Source organism: Bos mutus, chromosome 1 (genome assembly GCF_027580195.1).
Source record: "Bos mutus isolate GX-2022 chromosome 1, NWIPB_WYAK_1.1, whole genome shotgun sequence".
Taxonomy (NCBI): Eukaryota; Metazoa; Chordata; class Mammalia; order Artiodactyla; family Bovidae; genus Bos; species Bos mutus.
The window spans coordinates 80,061,903-80,082,769 of NC_091617.1; the positions used below are offsets into that span (position 1 = coordinate 80,061,903).

Here is a 20,867-nt window from a genome sequence, read left to right on the forward strand (position 1 = left end):
TTTTGATGGCCACTTAACATTAAATCATAGAGATGTACCACGAACCTCTTGGTCATTTTTGAGGGCTTTAGGATATTTTCAGTTTTTTGTTACTTTAAATAATTCTGCGCTCAATGTCTGATAGAGCACAAAAATGCTCATATATCTTTCAAAAATTTATTTAGGATGGAATCCAGGAAAGGAAATTTGTAAGTTGAAAGTTATAAACATTTAAAGGACCTTTAGATAGAGAAATGGATGGATGAATGGATGGATGGATAGATAAGGTGCGTGATAGATAATAGGTGATTGATGGATAATAGACAATTGATAAATAATAGGTGATGGACATAATAAATAGATGCTTGACAGATAATAGATAAATGATTGAAAAAGAAAGGATGAAGTTAAGAGAAAAATAACTTTAGTTTGTTCTGATTTCTACTCCACCAGCCATGCAGGAGAGGGCTAATTTTATCTCCCACACACATACTCCATTCAGTCCTAATTTTTAATTTTTGCTTATTTTAGAACATACACACATACACACACGAAGGATTTTGTTTTTATTTGCATTTCTATTCAGAGTATTTACATCAGTAAGTTAAACGAATAATTCATCTTCCAAATATGAGAAGAGACTCTTTTTAGAGAAAGTGGGGCTTCCTGCTGAGCATCGCATTCTGTTGCTGTCCCCTCAGGGCTCCAAGGGGGATGGGAAGCATGCCTGGACCCTGAAGCACTTCAAGAAACCAACCTACTGCAACTTCTGCCACGTCATGCTCATGGGTGTTCGGAAGCAAGGCCTCTGCTGCATTTGTGAGTAAACTTCCTTCAAACCCTTTTTCGCCAGGCTTGCTCTGCACATGGTTGAGCCAGTCCCAGGAAAGTTTAGGCATCTCTCCTTCCTAGCTTGAGAGACCTGCCATATTCTTCCCAGAGCAGGGAATAGAACAAGACCTCCATGTCCTATCCTTATTCAACCCAAATCAAATGGACGAATATTAGTCTGCTGGAGTCGTGTCATGGGCCACTGACTCCCTAGAAAAAAGTTATTAAAGTTCACAGGTAACTAAAAAGCATCTCATATTAATTTCAGTTGCGTTTTGCTAGTGAATGTTTGCGTGGTCAGAAGAACCTGAGGGTTTTTTTAATTAAATTAATATTCATAAATACAATGGAAATTAAAATTATCCATTTGTTATACTTTATAATCCACTTAGTGAAGTCAGACTTGAGAGGAGAAACACACACACACACACACACACACACACACACACACACATGAGAAAGGAGGGAGGGAGCCTGGAAAGGAGAGCAGAAGAAAGAGATGGAGGGGAAGGAAGAGAGAAGGGATGATGGGGGAATGTGTGTGAATTTGGAGGACAGGAAGAGAGGGGAAGGGCTGCAACAGGAAGGCTTTGCAAGGTCCAGGGTATATGGGTGCAGAATCCTGCCCGCCCCGACCCCAACCTCAGGATGCAGACAGCAGGCACTCAGCCTGAACCCTCCAGGGACAGGGGACCTGCTGCTGTGGGGAGGGCCCTCGGGTACGGTGTGGGTCACCAAACTGTTTCATTTGACATGTACATGGGAGCCAGGCAGCAGGCAACCTCCACTACAAAAGACATCGTAGCAGAGCTGGGCCCAGTGTCTACCTTGAACAAGCATCAGCAGGCATAAGAAGGGGCCCCCTGTCTTTCCATCAACCTCTCATATCTGGCTCTCACCCACTTTTCATAGACCTAGCCTCATTCCTAGTAGGTTCTAGGCCTGTGGCATAGTAGTAAGTAATAACAACAATAAATTTGTGGAATAGCTATTCTGCCTTGCACAAGCGGTGCTTTATACAAATAATTTCATGCTGCAAAAGCTCCCCAAAGTAAAAGCTAATTTTATTCCCATCTTGTAGAACACTCTGAATTTCAGAGCTGTGAAGGCACATACCCTAGACCATGTGGGTAGTTACAAAGGGTAGAGCCGGAGTTCAAGCCCAGGTCTGCCTGTCTGCAGAGTTAGAGAGACCCTGGCCTTGCTTTCCACTCCCCAACATCCCAACATTCAATACTGTGTTGTTGGCATAGCCAGGGTGACACCTCATAGTCCTCTTAAGGGATGTTTTCCTGCTCCGTTCACCAGTGAAAGCCAGTGGGTGGGGTGGAGGGTGTAGAAGCATGTCTGGGAGATAACTGGATTCCTGTCAGTGAAAACTGGAGACTTGAATTTCCAGTTGGCCAGGCCAGCTCCACATGTCCCCTGCCCCATGGAGGGAGGCCTGGGCCTCAGCTAGGGGGGAGGAGGATGGCTGACCTTCCCTAGTGGTCACTCACAGGCACTATTCTTATTTACTTATTCATTTATTTTGCAGACTGTAAATACACAGTCCACGAACGCTGTGTATCCAAAAACATTCCTGCGTGTATCAAAACGAACTCCAAAACCAAAAGGGGCGGCGAGGTTGGTGATACCTGTTGCCTTGTTCTACTGCATGCTGTGTCCCGGGTGACATATCCATCTCCACAGATTCCTGGACAGGAAGGGGCTTTGGGAGCTTTATCCTGTCCCTTCTCTGCCTCGAGGACCACCCTGAAACCATCCTGTCCATCCATCAATCCATTCAGCATCTCCCTAGTACCCACCCACCATGTGCTAGGCCCTGTTCCAGGGGGTATGAGGGTCATAAGGTGGTCCTCAGCCTGGGGAACCATGCAGTCTGGTGGGAGGAGACAGGCACATAAGCAGAGCATAACGTAGCGAGCAGTGCGGTAGTGATAGCGCTGTGTGGGACTTACAGCTGAGGCATGGGGGCGGAGGGAAGGGAGAAGAGACGAACAAGGAAGCGTTCACCAAAAAAAACAAATGGCATTTGAGTTGTGTCTTGAACCCAAGTCAGCAGGATTTCACAAGGAATCGAGGAGGACAAGGCACTCTGGGCTGGAGAAACTTCAAGAGTGAAGACATGGATACGTGGCTTATTCTGGGGTCTGTACTTGGTTTAGTGTGACTGGCATAGAGGAGGCTCAGAGGGAAAGGCAGGAGATGTGCTCTGGACTGGGGAGATCCAGGCTGAGGAGCTGGGAAGGAGGTTCATATGTAGCTAAGGGACTGCTAAAGAATTTTGAGCATGTGAAGAGATGATTGGGTTTGCAAATTAGGTTCACTGCTGGTACTAGGGATAAAGAACCCACCTGCCAAGGCAGGTAGATGTAAGAGATGCAGGTTTGATCCCTGGGTCAGGAAGATCCCCTGGAGGAGGTCATAGCAACCCACTCCAGTATTCTTGCCTGAAGAACCCCATGGACAGAGGAGCCTGGCGGGCTACAGTCTAAGGGGTCACTGAGCTGGACATGACTAAAACAACTGAGCATGCACACATACTCTGACTATGGTGCCAGAAAGAGATCAGATTAGAGAGGGGCAAACCCTTCCAATAGTTCAGGCAAGAGATAGTGCTGCTGAGGGCCTGCCTGGGTTGGGTCTGTACTCGCCTTCTCTGCTGCGTCTGTGCTGAGTGACTGCCCCCCAGTCACGCCAGCTGTTGAGTATTCTGACTGTCTCACTGGCAGAGAAAAAGGACTTAAAGGGAAAGGCGAGAGTTTGAGCGATAATTTGGAGGTCCTACCACCAGAACTTGGTGGCAATGGTGTAGGGGATGAAAGAGGGAGGGAGGTTGGAAATGGCTACCACGTTTCTAAGGTGGCCATCTAGTGGTGCCATTCACTGAGTCTGGAAATAGACACTTTTTCAAATTAGCAGGGGAAGGACACTCAGAGTTATTGCAGAGGGAAGACCCCATTAAAGAATCTGAGTCAGGAGATGGATAAGTAGACGGGAGTAGTATCCAGCCATCCGCAGAAGGAGTCTGAGAGAGAAGGGTACCTCCAGGGGCACGCATGCATGCCTGTGAGGCACCACATGGCCTCTTGTCTGCTCCTCCCGCACCATGCCCATGCACACACCTTTCCATGCCCATGCCTTTCACCAGGACATGCGGTGCGCCTCCTAGGCTCAGGCCCTGAGCCTGCACTCTGGCCATTGCCACACTCGGAATAGAGGGAGACCACTGAGGGCACATTCCTGGCTTTCTGAGACTCCAGGGGGAACCCAAGTCCTTCACCATCCTCTTCTGATCCCAGAAGAGGAGGGAGAAGGCAACGTGGTGTTGGGAAAGTCCCATGGACTTGGAGTCAGGAGAGTTGGCCATGAGTCCCTGCTTGGCCACTTTTCAGCCTTGGAACCTAGGACCAGTCACTTAACCTCTCTGAAGCCTCATATTTTTTTTCTATATATAATAGAAATAATAATAATCTTGGAGCAAATTAATTGTGACCATGTAGGTGACAAACTGATTAGCAAACCGAGTTCTTTACACCCTCAGGGGTGAACGGCAGACGGTGAGAAACTACAAAGTAAATGTGACACATTTAGAGCAACAGTTTTACCAAAAACCTTTTGGAAGGAGGACACAGTAACTTAACTGATAAGTAATTTAAAACTTTTATCTAATACAAACATGGATGGTGTCAGGCAAATAGTCCGTGTGCGTTTAATATTGTGCCTGTTGTTGGCACTTCAGGCTATGCCCCTACATTTCCCCAGAGTCCATATCCACCCCTTCTGCTATTCAGGGTGCCCTAGTGGAAAACAATTTTTAGAAGTTGTAGAATTCCTGGGGTGCTTAACTGAGTGCTCAGACCCCCAGAATTTGGCATCATGGGTCACTTTGCACTTATAGTCACATGCATACACATGCATGCCCACCTGTTTCCCAGGTTCCTGGGCTGCTCTAGAAACAGATTCTGGCCAGGAAGCAGGTACAACCAGCTCTGCAGGAAAAAGATGTGAAAGCCACTGGCTGATGACCCACACTAATTCCTCTGGGCTTTCTCTCTAACTTCCTTCCAGAGTGCTTCTTAGCCTGGGCTCTACATTATAATCACTCAGGGGGCTTTAAAACAAACTAACGATGGGCCTCACCCTCAGGGACTTTAATTTATTTGACTTGGAGTTAGGGCTGGGCATTAGGACTTCTAGAAACTCCCCAGGTGGTCTTAAGGGGCTGCTAAGGTTGAGACACACTGGCCCATAGAAGCAAGAAGGGCAAAGGGAGTTCCTGCTCAGAGTACCTCCCAAGGCCCAGGGCTGTACCAGGAAGGCCCTTCCAAATAGGCTGGCTCCTTTAATTCTCCCAGCAAGCCCAGGGGTAGGGCTTATTATGCCAATTTCTACAGATGAAGGACCTGAGACTCAGAGAGGTCCAAGAACTGGCCAAAGATCACCCTGCTATAAAGTGGAAAATCAGTGCTCTAATCAGCTTGGTCTGCAGACCAAGCCCTCCTGTGTTTCCCTGCACTGAGCGGCCTTCCAAAAGAGGGCACACACAAGCACATCCCTTTGCAAAGAGGTCCGCAAGACAGGCAGATGGACTGCCAGATGAGGCACTGCTCAGAGGCTTAACTGCCAGGAGATGGACTGTTCAAAAAGCAGGCAAAGTGGCTTTCATCTAGCTTGATTAGAGTGATAGTGACTAGGTAGGGAGAGACCACCCTGTGCAATTCAGCTAAGCTGCCCAGTGCCCGCTAAACAGGAACCAGCCCTCTGGCCTCCCCATCCCTGTGCTCTTCCCAGACCTTCTCCTCAGGCCCAGGGCGTGGGGCCGTGGTTCTGCAGCCTTCCCTGGTATCCTTCCCTTCCCTCCTGCAGGTGATGCAGCACGCATGGGTGGAAGGGAACTCCTCCGTCAAGTGTGACCGGTGCCACAAAAGTATCAAGTGCTACCAGAGTGTCACCGCGCGGCACTGCGTGTGGTGCCGGATGACGGTGGGTTGGCGCTCAGGGCAGCCCTGCTTCTTTTCAGTGTGGTTTTTTTTTTTTTTTGCTCAAGCTGCAGCCAGGCAGCAGTGGACATCCTGCCAGGGGGCATGAGCAGAGCTACGTGGGCAAGGCTAGAGAGGGCACCCAGAGCTGCTGCCAGTGCCCAAAGTCTAATTGCCTCCAGTAAATCATCAAACTGCCCAGAGAGAGGGTGTCTGCCCACCCCCACCCAGGTCTGCTTAAGACGATGCTGGGCAGTCTGCTGTCTTTGTGACCAGGCAGCTGAGAACAGCAGGCTGGACCATTAGCTTCCTTCTCCTGGGTATTGGCTGGGCCGAGGGCATTGACAGAGTGAGAGAAGAATTAGACACCAGAATCCCTGTGTCAGAGGAAGACACAGAGTTGACAGCAGCCCCACTGCCTGGGCCAGAGGCCTGTGCCCACCAGATGCAGCAAACGTCTACTTCTATCCTGGACACCCAGAGCTGCCTGACCTGCCTTCCATAGCAGATCAGTGCTGCATCTTGTCCCCTTGACCCCCAGGTATCATAAAAAGGACACATCTCCAAATCAGATTGCAGAACTCTGAAAACACAGAGGTTGAGCCATGGGGTTTACTTCCAGCGTCTCATGAGTTTCTTCAACAAGATCTCCTTCCTACCAGTGTCTCAGTGCCTAGGGAGCAAATAACCAAGGGGGGCTCTGGAATCCACATGTGGCTGCCACACTGACGACCCACAAGTCTGCCTGGGACCATTTCGCTCCAGCTGCTATGGGCAGGCAGCACTTGGTCTCCTTTCTCTGCCCACAGCAGACTTGGCATCCTTAAGCACACACCACACATGCAAACACACACACTGTCTAAGCTATACTGCCAAAGCAGTAGTGCATCAGGATTTGAAGGCGCCCTAGACAACTTGCCTCCCTAGGAAGTTTCTAGACTCTCATACTTGACATTTCCTTGAACACTTTCACTCATTCTCATCTTCATTTTTCCCCTCCAGTTTCACCGCAAGTGTGAATTGTCAACACTGTGCGATGGTGGAGAGCTCAGGGACCATATTTTGCTGCCCACATCGATATGCCCCATTACCCGGGTAAGTGTTGCCTCCCAACAACAGAGCTCTGTCTCCACACCCACCCCCCCACCTCTACCACCCCCTGCCCCGGGCAACCCCAGCTCACATTTCAGATGCAGGAGCATTTAGACATTTACATCCCTCTGCGGGCTCCCTCAACAACTCTTAGGATTTGTGTTTTCAGCACAAGTTGAAGAGAGGTCAGTGCTGCACAGTCAGGTTGTCAGGAAAACTTCACAGACTGAAACAGTCCCGACCACCAGCCACCCAAAATGCTCTGACATGGCCCAGCAAGAAAAGCACGTTCTTTGTTCCCAGCACCTTGCAGGCAGATCACAGCTCAAGGAACCCCAGTCACCACCCATGCACAGCGAGGCTTCCCTTGTCTCTGTCTCCCTCTCTCCTGTGTCCAAACATGGACTTCCCGCTGCCTTGAAGATTTCCAAGGGTGTCACAGCCCCATCCTGGAAATGAAAGCTACAAAATTAAACTCCAGTTGTCCCCATCTGAAATTTTTTTTGTCTCCTGTGTTGCAGACCCTTTTCTCAAACCAAGTACCAAAGACCTTAAATTGTTCTCTTTTCATCTTAGAGATGTGGCTGAGGATCACTAACTCCTCACATTTCACCCTTTACTTGACCATCTTCTTTCTCATTAAAAATTGATGGGAAAAAACCACCACTTTCAAAAACCATTTGGCAGTATCTACTAAGTTGGAGTTACACAAACTCTATGACTCAACAAGTCCCCTCCTGTCTATCTGAGAAAAACAAGCATTTATTCCACCAAAAGACATGCACAAGAATGTTCCTATCAACTTTATTCATAACAGTCAAGCACTGGAAACGAGCTTAATGACCACTGACAAGAACGGATTAATAAATTGAGGCAAATTCACATAATGTAATACTATATCGCAATGGAAAAGAACCATGCTTCAATGCAAAAATATGGGTAATCCAAAAAATATAATGCTGAACAAAAGAAGGTGGACTCAAAAGACATGGTATATGATTCCATTTTTATGAGATTCAAAAGCCAGGCAAAGTCAATATGGCATCAGGAGTCACAACAGAACATAGCAGAAGACACAGTAGTGAGAAGGACGTGTACATATGCAGAAATTCATAGAAGGGTAGGTTTAGATTTGAGCATTTTACTGTATGTGACATAAACTTCAATAAAATGAATAATAAACATTGAAGAAAAAACAGGAAAGATGACTTCGTGTCATATCCTTTAGGTAGTGCTAAGCATAGAAACCAGATCTCAGACCTTGCTTCTCAGAGATCAAGCTTCTGAATCAACAGAGTACATTTCTGCCCATTTCAGTGTTTCCTCTGAAACACTGTGTTCCTTCCAGTGTCTCGAAGTCAAAGTCAGGGCAAGTGATGACAAAGGCCTGGAGAGTCTTTGAGGAACCCAAAGGGAGCATTTCTTTGTTTTGGTTCAAAGCCCCACTTTGAAGACTCCATCCTATGCTATACTGGTTTTCTATTCTCTTTCTTTATATTAACCATTTGTTTTTCTTTTGATTTCTTTTTTTATAGCAGGCATATTTTTTTCAAAGGATGCTTGTCTTTCCTCTCTTTTCACAGGACAGGCCAGATGGGAAGTCTGATGGTAGCGTGTCAGCCAAGGGTGAACTTGTCATGCAGGTACCTCAGCAAACCCTGAGTCTACTCATTCCTTCTAAGCTGGTCCAAGGTTGTGGAGGGGAGGACAGGATTTGAGTTCTAGAGAAACACATCTTAACATCTGCTTTCCTATCTGATCGATTATATCACAGAAGATACTAGATTTCCAGTCTCTGGGGTTACCTTTGGCCACCATGCTGTAGGCAAGTGGTGCAAAGGGAGGTTGGTTGATCCTGTAGCTGGCCACACTGGCTTTATCACCTTTTAAGGAACATGCTGCATAAAACTTCAATATGCATACCCCCTGAATAATAACAAGAATGTGGCCTAAAAATAGACAATTGGGTTTTCCAAGACTGCCAAGCTGTCTCCAGAATGTGATCTGCCAAAAGAGTTAAATAGATCCAAAAGTTCTCCTCCATCCTTAAATGTGTATTTAAGAACTCAGTTTTTTTTTTTTAGTTGGATTCACCAATGAACTTCTCTCTGTGCCTTTCACAAAGTGCCAGGGAATGCAGAAAAGGCAGCCTGGTGAGGTGGAATGAGAAAAAGAAAAAGAAAGAACACTGGGGACTCCTCCTCTCCCTCTGACCCTTAAGTTTCCTTCTTTGAAAAGGCACATAGCAAATCCCTGCACTGCCCACCTCCCAGAGATGCTCGAAGATTCAATGAGAACTTGTAGATGAGTATAAAACATAAGCCACAGTGATGCCAGAAGCTTGATGTGGTAAAGCTCTAGATACCTTGAAGGGGAGAAAGTCAGATGGAGCACGCACACAGTGCAGATACGTCAGTTCACAGCTGGCATCTATCTGCTTGTCCTGCATCTGTTCTGATTGGACAGTGTCCATGCTATGCAGGTCGTTCAGCATTCTGAATACCACCCCCAGAGGTAAAGATTTACTTCTCAGTCTCCAAGATGCTTCTGGCTACCACACAAATAATCACCCTTGGCAGATGGAAAAATTCCTAAAATTTATAAAGAATGTTGCTGTCCATTTCAACTTATCTGGCACTGGGTTTGCTGAATTTTTAGCTTGAGATATGGAAAAGCAGGCATAAGACAGTGAATATGGAGCGGCGCTGCTCCTCTGTATCGGTGTATCCTTCTGCTGAAGCTACAAGTATTTACTGAGTACACCTGTCTCTGGGGCAACGGGATCCTTGGTAGGAGGGTTATACACACTCCCGCCCTGCCCTTGAGACATTTAATGTCCAGTTGATGTTTTGAGACATTTGGGCTTCCCTGGTGCTCAGATGATAAAGAATCTGCCTGCAATGCAGGAAACCCAGGTTCGATCCCTGGGCCGGGAAGATCCCCTGGAGAAGGGAATGACTACCCACTCCAGTATTCTCGCCTAGAGAATCACATGGACAGGGGAGCCTGGTGTGCTACAGTCTATGTGGTCACAAAGAGTCAGACAGGACTAAGTGGCTAACACTTTCACTTTCGCTTCACCTGAGAAAATACAACATGAAAACATGCAAATAAACAATACCAAACAAACCCAGAAGATGTTATATGCTTCAAATGCAATAGTTTTCATTGCAGTGATCAAGCAAAACTTCGTAGACGAAGTAGGTCTTGAATTGGGCCTTGAGGATGAGAAGTTTTTCTTGAGGTTTCTATGAAGGAAATAGGCATTTCAGGGCATTAAGGAGGAGAAGAAACCAGTGTGAGCAGCACCACAGGGTGAGAATTCACTCATAGAGGGTAAGAGCCAGACTTGGCTGGAGCTGCAGTGAAGGTTAGAGTGATTAAGGGAGAACGATAGAAAGGGGCTACACGTAAATACCTTGCAGGCCAGGTTAGCAGGTTTGGATTTTATCCTCTGGGTAATGAGATGTCATTAAAGGATTTTGAGCAGGAGTGGTATGACTAGTGACGCCTGGGAAAGAACTGCGTGGGGGCAGCTTACAGGGCTTCACCTGAGGTGAGAAAGCCTGAGCAGTGTGGGCATTGTGGCAGCTGCCGGAGATAATGAGACATTCCAGGGGAAGAGCTGGCAGGACAGGGTCTTCCCTGGGTGACTGGATGAATAATAGTAGTAGCCAGGAGAGAGGACCAGTTTTGGGGGGAAAGAAGGTAAGTCAGATTTGGGGCATGTTCCAGTGGCTGAAGATACCCCCTTTGACAGTGAGAAAGGTAGAACCAGAGCTCGGGAGGAAAATTGGGGCTGCAAATGTGGATTTGAAAGATGCTGGGGGTGGAAGTGATGATTAGCTCCATTCTATTTAGGTGTAGGACCGGATGGTCATATTTTCTAAGATCATTTCAGTTGTATCTTCACAAAAGCTAATCTTGTGCTGTGGGCACAAAGCCACACCATTGCTGAATAATTTGAAGCCCCATTTCTGATCCCCTCCTCAAACCCTTGTCACCATTAATGCTACTTAAAAACCACTTAGGCTGGAGACACTTAACTGCTTGCTGCTGCTACTGCTGCTGCTAAGTCACTTCAGTCATGTCCGACTCTGTGCGATCCCATAGATGGCAGCCCACCAGGCTCCCCCATCCCTGGGATTCTCCAGGCAAGAACACTGGAGTGGGTTGCCATTTCCTTCTCCAGTGCATGAAAGTGAAAAGTTAAAGTGAAGTCGCTCAGTCGTGCCCGACTCTTAGCAACCCCATGGACTGCAGCCCACCAGGCTCCTCCATCCATGGGATTCTCCAGGCAAGAGCACTGGAGTAGGGTGCCATTGCCTTCTCCGCTTAACTGCTTAATCCCTCAGATTAAGCTAGTGGAGCAGCACCTATTGCCTCCTGACCTCCTCTACCCCATGCCTGGATCTGCTTACCAGCTGCCTCTCCCGGGATCTGTCTTATTATCCACTTTCATTGCATTCCTTCCTGTGGGCTGAAACACAGCTAACTTCTTTTTCTTTTGCCTTTGAAGTATAAGATCATCCCCATTCCGGGTACCCACCCCCTGCTGGTCTTGGTGAACCCCAAGAGTGGAGGGAGACAAGGAGAAAGGTATGTTCTCTTCTTTTTTGAGATGGAGAGGCTAGAACAACCTCATCTGGGTCCTTTCTTCCCCTCAGCCATAACCGAGTGGGCTACGGAGATGGCAGACCTGTGGTCCAGTCCCAGCCCTACCACACATCATTTGATGACCTGATCCAAGTGACTGAACGTCCCTGTGCCTTGGTTTAATCCTCTGTAAAATGGAGATAATAATCATTTCTTCTCCCATGGGGGTTTTGCGAGTATTAAGATAGACATAGAACTTATCCTAGGGGTTGTCACATGGGCCATTATTCTGTTTCCCAGAATCAGGCTAAGTTCTGAGATGCCTGTTAAGTTCCCGGGCTTCCAAGTCTTTTCTTGATTTAAGAGACATGGCAGAGGCACCTGGTCGAGACTTCTTGGCCTATTCCACCACGACAAAGCAGGGCACTCATCTCATCAGTGAAGGAAATGCCCAGTCTGCAGAGAGTGAAGGATGGGCAGAGCAGCTCTGCCTCCCTGTGTTCAGCTCTGAGGCAATGAATTGTTGACATGGTGATCTGGAATCCACGTTTTAAAAAATAATAAGCCGATCTTAAACAAGAATTATGAGACCCCCCAACCCAAACAGGGGCAGAGCACCCTTTCTGAACTGACCTAATTAGTCTCAAGCTGAAGCCTTGAAACCAAGCCTAGGTGTGGCTACTGCCCCCAGTGCTCCTCTGCCCCAACTCCAGTTCCTGCATGTCCTCCTGACCCCAGGACCTGGGGGACCTTTGTCTAGTCCACAAAGAGCAGAATCATACTACCTAGAACATGCAGAACATTTGGGAGAGGTTCTCCATGAAGGAGAAGGCCTCGGGAGAATGAAGTCCTGTTCTCTGGGTTGCTCTGCACTGTCCTCTGTGCAAGGCGCACTACTCCTGGGGGTGGAGACTGAATCTTGGATGGTGGGGAGACTTTGAACCAGGGTGAGGGCCTGGGTGAGGCCAGCTGGACCTGGGAGTTCAGGGTCTGCAGGACCTGTGTGCAGTCTTCCCCTCGTTGGGTTTAAAGAGACCCACGTTCCCACCATCACTGGGCTGGAGAGGTACTTGCCCTCCTATGACTTCTCACAATGACATTCCCCTTCTCTGTCTCGGTCTCTCTCTCTCTCTCTCTTTCTTTTTTTTCCATAGAATTCTTCGGAAATTCCACTATCTGCTCAACCCCAAACAAGTTTTCAACCTGGACAATGGGGGGCCTACTCCAGGGTATGGAGATACAATCTTTACTTCTTATTTCTCCCCCGCCCCCTGTAATCTCTAAAGAGGATAGCTTTCTGGGTGGTTTGGTTTTTTTAAAATCTCTTTCATCCGTAGACTTGTCCTTCCTACCAATTCACTCCTTTTCTCTTCTTTTCCTCGTAATCTACTCTTACTTCCTCCTGGAGATACTCAGGAACACCCATTACGGCTGACTCTGGGAAGCAGCCTACTCTACTTTATCCCAGAAAAAGCTGTTGATTTTGTAAGAGGGAAAAATTGCAAATGTCATTTGTGGGATTGACAAGAAGGGCAGGCTGGTAAATTAACTTATTCGCAAGGCTGTATTAGCTGGCATCTTCATACTGAATCATCAGGGAGAAGAAAAGAGTTTTCTTAGCACTGTCCGTCGGTATTTCAGAAATCCATACAGCTGACTCAGAGTTCCACAGCATGTTCTGTTGTCGAGGCATTTTAGGATCAAGACAATTAGTTGTTCGATGAAATCACATTTTTTCCTGAATCATCCAGTTCAGAGGTTGTTCGGTGCACCCTTCCCCACCCGCACCGGCCCGTCTCCTGTCATGTGCCTATTGGCTATTTCCCTGTGTTGAGGAGACAGGGAGCAACAAAAGGAGATAAGCAGCTCCTCTGCAGCTCTCCCCAAGTTCTGTGGGAGGAGCCGTGACATGATGAGCCCTGTAATCAGAGGTTCCTCCAGCACTAGGGCTGGAAGGTACCCAAAGACTGCAACCTTCTTACCAGCCGGAGCCAGTGCATTAGAGACACTGACTGGCCAGCCCGAGGCTATCTCAGTGCCAGTCCTCAGATCTGTGCCTCCTGGGCTGGGGTTTCCAACATCCAAACTTGCATTGCTATGCTTGGCTCACCAAGACCTTAAGAGGGTCTGGGTAAGGACTCTAAAAAGGGACTCTGAGGACTTCCCTGGTGGTCCAGTGGTTAGGATTTGTACTTCCACTGCAGGGCTTGTGGGCTCAATTCCTGGTGAGGAAACTAAGATCCCAAATGCCATGCAGCATAGCCAAAAATTTTTTAAAGTGTTTTTCATTTTAAAAAATAAGTAAGAAGAGACTGTGTCTTCAGCTGTTTGACACACAGCTATTATTTTTGGCGGTGATGATACAAGACCACTAAAGGGGAAAGAAACATGAGTGCAAATTCAGCACCTCTGCCGTGACTTACCTATAAAATTAATTTCAAAATAAAGCCCACCTGTGCTGCTGCATGTGCCATCACGGTCCTCATGATGGCCGATGACTCCTCCATCTGTGACTTGTGACTGAGCAGCAGCCCACAGATGCCTTTACCAGCCTGCTCTCTTCTAGGGCATTTTGATATTTGAAGACAGACAGTACTGTCCCTTAACTGCATCCATCCTAAATTGGTTTGCCCAGGATGACAAGCCTGGTGGCTGCTTCTAGGGCCACTGTGCCCTGAGTATCTCTCTCTGCTGTATGTGTCAGCCTGTAATCAGAGAGGCTGTCTAGCTGAAGGGAGCCTTCATTCAGAATCCAGCTCTACAGGAGAGAAGAGTTCTACAGGAGAAAGGCGGGGAGGGGATGTTAATTTGCCCACACCTGCATTGGCAGAAGACCCCAGGGGTCTCTTCAGATCACCAAGCAAGGCAAAGAGGAAATCCTGGGCTTCAGCTTCTCAAGCCCCACCCCGAGGCCTCCCCAGATCCTCTCTGTGCTACAGCAGAGGTTCTTAACCTTTTTTGCACCAGGAACCCATTTAGCAGTCTCATGGAGCCTATGGACCCCTTCTTAACATTGAGATAATATTTTTTAATGTATACAATGAAATATATAGAAATACCCAGGGAAACTTTATTGAAAAAACAGTTACTAAAGGTTAGACAACAAATCTGTGACAGGAAAATACACGTGATTTATTAAGACATTATATGGCAAGTTCCAGAGGCGGGTCTAATAGCTACTGTAAATTAAAACAGTAATGAGCAGAAGTGATAATAGAAAATGCCTGCCACAACTGTAGTAAAACATTGAAATACCTGTCATTTCGGCTCCTTAACAAAGTCACAGGTATTGTTGAAGGAAATGCTAATTTTCAGTTAGAGTTTAGGGAAGATAATAGTGTAACATTTTTTTCAAGTTCAAGGCCCTCTGGATTCTACCCACACACCCCTTAGATATGCACCCCAGGTTAACAGCCCTTCTCTACAGGCTTAAGGCCCCTGAGGGGAGATGGTGCTTACTCCACTTAGGTCTGGGGTGGGATGAAGATTCAGCTAGTTTGCTGCATCTCAAAAGCTGTGGGGGCAGAGTAGGTGAGAGCTAGAAAGGAGGCAGATGTTGGGGGTTAATTGTATTGGTGCCAAAATAAGCAAACTGTGGATTCCTCTGCATAAATCATAGACAGTTTCTAGAAAACCATTTTCTGTGTTGAATATTGAGTCAGAATCTCCTTAGACAAAGTTGGCTCCATGGAGTTCATACTCAATGGCATTGCTTAGTATGTTCTGCTTTCAGAACACTGAGTGACCCTTTCAACCCCAAAAGGAGTCAAGGTCATAATATGCTTCCCGGAAGGGAGCAGGGTGTTGGGGTGGGGTGGGGGGACTTCGACTCAAGGAGTGTCAAAGTTCAGCCTGTCAGCAAAACCATTTTGGCCTTTCTACTTCCCAGACTTAACTTTTTCCGCGATACTCCAGACTTCCGTGTTTTGGCCTGTGGAGGTGATGGGACAGTTGGCTGGATTTTGGATTGCATTGGTAAGAATGGGCTGGAAGGACCTTTGTAGTTGATTTACAATAACTGTATTTAAAGTTGTGTGTGTGAGTGCTAAGTTGCATCAGTCATGTCTCTGCGACCCCATGGACTATAGCCCTCCAGGCTCTTCTGTCCATGGGATTCTCCAGGCAAGAATATTGGAGTGGGTTGCCATGCCCTCTTCCAGGGGATCTTCCTGACCCAGGGATGGAACCCATGTCTCCTGCTTTGGCAGTCGGGTTCTTTACCACTAGCACCACCTGTGAAGCCCATGTTAAAAGTCAGAGGAAGGTAATAAAGAGAAATGGAACTATGTCTTATTTATCTTTGTTTCTACTCTTGGACCAATGCTTCACTAAATACCTACTTCGGGTGGACAAAAGAAAGAAAACACAATGGAAGGATTCCCACATGTACAGATGTTAACAGCTTAGTCTCAGGCCTTGCTTCAAAAATATCTGCCATGGGCAGGATTTGGGCAGTTGTAGGACAGGCCAGATGGGGAGACGGGGGGGAAGGCAGCAGGCCTGGGACTTCAGGCAGGTCCAGGGTGCTGGATAAAGGCGAGGGAACTAAGAATAGATGCATAGTGCAGGGCAAGTCACCTTGAAATGAACGCCTAGAGCCCAGAGCCCACAAAGTACATCTGAAAGCTCAGATCAGTTCAAGCAAAGAAAAGCTACGATGGGGTATGTCCAATATGCCTTGATCAAAAGGGTGATGGGGATGGTGGGGAGGGTCCAGGCTGAGAATCAGGAGGCCTGCCTGGATCTGTGGGTCCTTGGACACAGTACCACCGGTAGATGATGGAGAATGACTCTGAGATTCTGGGACGAGGGATACATTCAAGATCTAACCCTGGAGAGCCCAGATAAACACTGAGATATAGAACATAAACTCAGGAAAGCAGCCAAGGGAATTGCTGAGATGGTCCAGAGCATCGAGCCTGGGCTGCGTGGCTGTCTTCATCCTTTGGTCCCCAGATCCTCCTGTGTACCTCCAGGTGCTTAGCTCCCATGGAAGCCCTGGTGATGCAGCAGCTCAAAAAGGACACCGTCTCACCCTCATGGAGCTTCCTTCTAGAGGGAAGAGACAGACAGTAAACAAAGAAATAAGTGAAATATACAGTATGACAGAAGGTGATTAAAAAAGAGAGTGAGAGAACAGCAGAAAATAGGCAAAGGGAGCTCAGCAGTGGGAGTGGGGTTGCAAACTAAGACAGGGTGGTTTTGAAGGCCCTGAGGAGCAGATGATATTTGCATGGAGACCTGGAGGAGGAGAGCTTCGCGAATGCCCAAGGAAAGAGTAGTTCAGGCAGAAGGAACAGCAGATACAAAGGCCCTGAGGCAGGAGCAGAAGTCCAGTGAGGAGGCTGCAGAGCATGCCCAGGGTGGAGTCTGTGAGGCAAGAGGGGCTGGGGATAAAGCAGAGACAAAGCAGGGCCAAGTCTCTAGGACATGGGCTACGTGATACGGAATGTGGCTGTCATACCATGAAGATCCCAAGATGCTAGATTGTTTTGAGCAAAGCAGGGGCACAACAGATTACAGAAACTGAAAAGGGTGGGAGCTGGGAGACCAGTTAGGAGGCTCCTGCAGAGATCCAGGGAGGGGACCTGGGCCGCGAACCACAGTAGAGACAGAGGAGGTGGTAAGGAGGAATCAGGGTCTGGATAGCTTTGGAAGATTGAGCCCACAGGATTTGCTGACTTCCCATGGGAGAAAAGTACTTCCTCTGGGAAGAGGGGAGTGGAGGATGGGCCAGGATAGACCCTGGACAGGGTGGAGAAGGCTGGGCCCCCGGGGGTCGTAAGCAAGCCACCTGGGTTGGGACAGGCATCCCCCATACCCGCCACATCTGCTCCCCCACAGGCACTCTGGTTTCCATGGACACGGCCCTGCCAAGCAGCCACCCACGCTCTCTTGTCACCCAGGGCTCTGGAGTTGTTTGTGGGAGGAGGGAGGCATCCTCTGGGAGCCGAGGAAGAAAAAGCTGATCAGCAGAGGGTGGATGGCTGGAGTGCTAGGAGCTGCTTGTAGGATTCCCTCTCCATCGGGAAGGAGAAAGTAGGGTTTGCGGACAAGCTTTATAAGATTCATCTGCAGGGGACACAGGTGATATATGTTGCCCAGAACAGAAAAAGCATGTGAGGTGATCTGTTTTTTCACAGGTTAAAAAACAGAGATTAAAAAAATGAGAGTAAAAGGAATAACTGGACAATGATCGTTCATTCAAGAGACTGAGGCCCTTGTTCAGTGCTCTATGCAACCCCATTTCACCTCTCTCTCTGATCTGTTCTCGTGCAATAGCCAGAGTGGTCCTTCCTGAATGTCAGTGGGGTTTTGATGTGTGTGAAGCACATCAGTGGCTTCCCAGGATTCTTAGATAAAGATAAAACCAATGCTTCAGGGGCCCAAAGTGGTGCCTAGCAGCTGCCCACCCTTCCAGCCTCATTTCCTACCCCCATCCTCACCCCTCAAATACTCAATCCCTTTCTGACCCTTGAAGACACTAGTGTCCCTTCCACCACAGGGCCTGTCTGTTCTGCTCCCCTGGCAGAACAGAAGCTTGGTCGGCTTCTATTTCAGACCTCAGCCTTCCTTGGGGAAGATCAGCCTTCCATTACAGGACCGCAGTCCCCTCCTTCCCAGTATGCATTTGAAATTATGCACCAATTACCTCATTAATAGCTATCTCTCCCTCTCAATGGTAGGTACCATGAGAGCCAGAGCCAAGTCTTTTTTTTTTTTTTGCCTGCTGTTAGAGCTGGATCACCTAACACAGCATCTAGGCCTTCAGTAAAGGTGTGCAGATACTGCGGCAAATAAGATACAGGTCCCCCAGAAAGGTCACAGTACATTTGGGGAACAAAAACGTAGTCATTTACAAGATAGTGTGAATGAGATCATCCCTGGCACTAGAGAAGCACTCTGGAGAGGCATGAGGTCCAGACTAAGCCAACCAGGAAGGGCCTCTGCATTGAACCCCATGTTGACATGGTGAGTGGGAAGCAGGACGTGAGAAGGATGAGGCTAGAGAGTAAGGCAGAGCTGAGAAGGGCCTTGCTGCTGGGCTAAGGGGTGATGGGAGTCACGGCAGAAGGCAAAACAATGGGCTAGTGTGATCAGGCTTGTGGTTCAAGGATTGCCTGCCTGGATGGCCCTGTGGAGAACATACCAGGGAGTGAGACTGGAGGTGAAGAGGACAGAAAGGGGCTGGTGCAGCAGTAGTGGTTGGAAGGACTCATACTGTGTCAGAACTCAGCCATCACCATGGGAGGGAGAGGAGAGAGTGCTTGGAAAGCCATGGAGACAGCATGTAGAAATTGATGTGTAAACAGATGTGTGGCGAGGGAGAAGGAAAAATCTAGAATTACATCCAGGTGTCTAGCCTCAGCACTGTGAGGATGGTTGATCTGCTGCAAAGGGAACCACAGAAGAAGGGGCAGACTTAAGCAAACAAGGGTCTTCCAGGCAAAGGAAGAGTCCCAGCAAAGGCCAGAGGCATAAATGCATTGTTCTGGAAAATGAGAGAGTCCACCAACTTACTCCATCTCAACCCTCCTGGCAGTAACCTCAGCCCTGAGTCTTGCCTCAGCTGTTTCCAGCACGAGTGTGACAACCTGGGCGGGGTGGGGAGGGACGGTCACCTGCTGGGGCAGCCCTGGCATGAACCTCATGCAGGATGATGATTCTTGCATTGCCCCCCACTCAATCCCCAGCCGTGCTCCCCAGTCACATCACCCACATCCTTCCCTGGCATCAGATGCTCTGAGCTTTATATAAGTGATATCCCCTGGAGCCCAGTGGGTGTCTGGCCTCCTTCAGCTTTCCCAGCTCAGTCAACATGCTGCTGTAGATATGCAGCCAGATGAAAACATACGTTATGCTACGCTTTCTCTAATGGTTTGGCCTGATGCTTCATCATAACCATTGTGGGAGATAGGATCAGGACTCTGTGTTTGCAAGTCTGGGAGGTGGTGGAAGTGGCAAACTGTTCCCTAGGTGCCAGATAACATCTCAGGGTTTGGCTTGTTAGACACAATGTTATTTTTAAGCTTTTGAACCTGAATGACTTGAGGTGAGGCATCTTCAGTTTCTGATGTCTCAGACCCACCTGTTTTACTATTTATGCAGCTGCTTAGGCTCTGAAGAAAGGAGGAGTATGGACTTAGAGGGGCAGAAATCTGGGTTTGGATGCTGGCTCTAGAATGACTTTCCCTCCATGAACCTCCATTTCTTCATCCACGTGAACGATAATATCTTGCAGTTAGTTCAGTCGCTCAGTCGTGTCTGACTCTTTGCGACCCCATGAATCGCAGCACGCCAGGCCTCCCTGTCCATCACCAACTCCCGGAGTTCATCCAGCCTCACGTCCATCGAGTCAGTGATGCCATCCAGCCATCTCATCCTCTGTCATCCCCTTCTCCTCCTGCCCCCAACACCTCCCAGCATCAGAGTCTTTTCCAATGAGTCAACTCTTCGCATGAGGTGGCCAATGTACTGGAGTTTCAGCTTTAGCATCATTCCTTTCAAAGAAATCCCAGGGTAGTTCTCCTTGCAGGATCTGTCTAAGGATAAGTGGGGTAAATGCTTGTTATCATTAAAGATTAAAACTACGCAAACGAATGTTTTTGAGGTTTACCACTGTCACTTCTTGGAAAGAATTAGGATGAAATGAGGATGAACCAGGTGTAAGTTACTGGGAGACAGATTTAGCTCAATATGAAGGCTCCTTTGCAGTGGTTAGCTTACTGCAGATGGAAGAGATGGCTTTAAGGAAGTAGTGAGTTCCCCATCAGGAGAAGTATTCAGACAAAGAATGCCATAGAGGCTTTCAAGCATTAGATAAGGAGTAACTGAACAACTTAAACCTTCTGTAATCATGTGGCATATGGTTCTCTCTTCCTCTTCATGGGTTGCAGATAAGGCCAACTTTGCAAAGCATCCACCTGTGGCTGTCCTGCCTCTTGGAACAGGAAATGACCTGGCCCGCTGTCTCCGCTGGGGAGGAGGTGAGTCTGCGTGGGAGGGGCACTATCCTAGGGACAAGCATCCCAGTCTACAGGGAGGCTCTGCAGAGCTAGGCTGAGCTCCGCTCTTAAGGATTACATTCCATGGAGAAATACTCAACTCTGGGATCATGTCTAATCCATGCCTTTTCCCTGATGCCAGGGCCTGTGTCTGCCCTTCACAAGATTTACTATCAGCCTGAAACTCTCGGCTTTGAATCTGTCTCCCTCCGTGTGTGTGCTGTGTGCTAAGTTGCTTCAGTCGTGGCCAACTCTGTGTGACCCCACAAACTGTAGCCTGCTAGGCTCCTCCATCCATGGGATTCGCCAGGCAAGAATACTGGAGTGGGTTGCGATGCCCTTCTCCAGGGGATCTCCCTGACCCAGGGCTCCTTCACTG

The 20,867-nt window shown here is 48.1% G+C and overlaps 1 protein-coding gene across 4 annotated transcripts in view; it reads left to right on the forward strand.

Annotated features, from left to right (window-relative positions):
* DGKG (diacylglycerol kinase gamma) overlaps window positions 1–20,867 on the forward strand; it is a 224,758-nt gene that overhangs the window by 96,321 nt on the left and 107,570 nt on the right. For 2 of the 4 annotated variants that reach the window (XM_070371987.1, XM_070372013.1), the window contains 9 exons: window positions 681–798; window positions 2,348–2,436; window positions 5,683–5,799; window positions 6,798–6,890; window positions 8,471–8,530; window positions 11,407–11,486; window positions 12,638–12,712; window positions 15,373–15,458; window positions 20,381–20,470. In XM_070371987.1, the coding sequence (XP_070228088.1) occupies window positions 681–798; window positions 2,348–2,436; window positions 5,683–5,799; window positions 6,798–6,890; window positions 8,471–8,530; window positions 11,407–11,486; window positions 12,638–12,712; window positions 15,373–15,458; window positions 20,381–20,470 (808 nt within the window). The remainder of the gene's footprint in view (window positions 1–680; window positions 799–2,347; window positions 2,437–5,682; window positions 5,800–6,797; window positions 6,891–8,470; window positions 8,531–11,406; window positions 11,487–12,637; window positions 12,713–15,372; window positions 15,459–20,380; window positions 20,471–20,867) is intronic. The other 2 variants (XM_070371997.1, XM_070372006.1) reach the window with 2 other exon arrangements.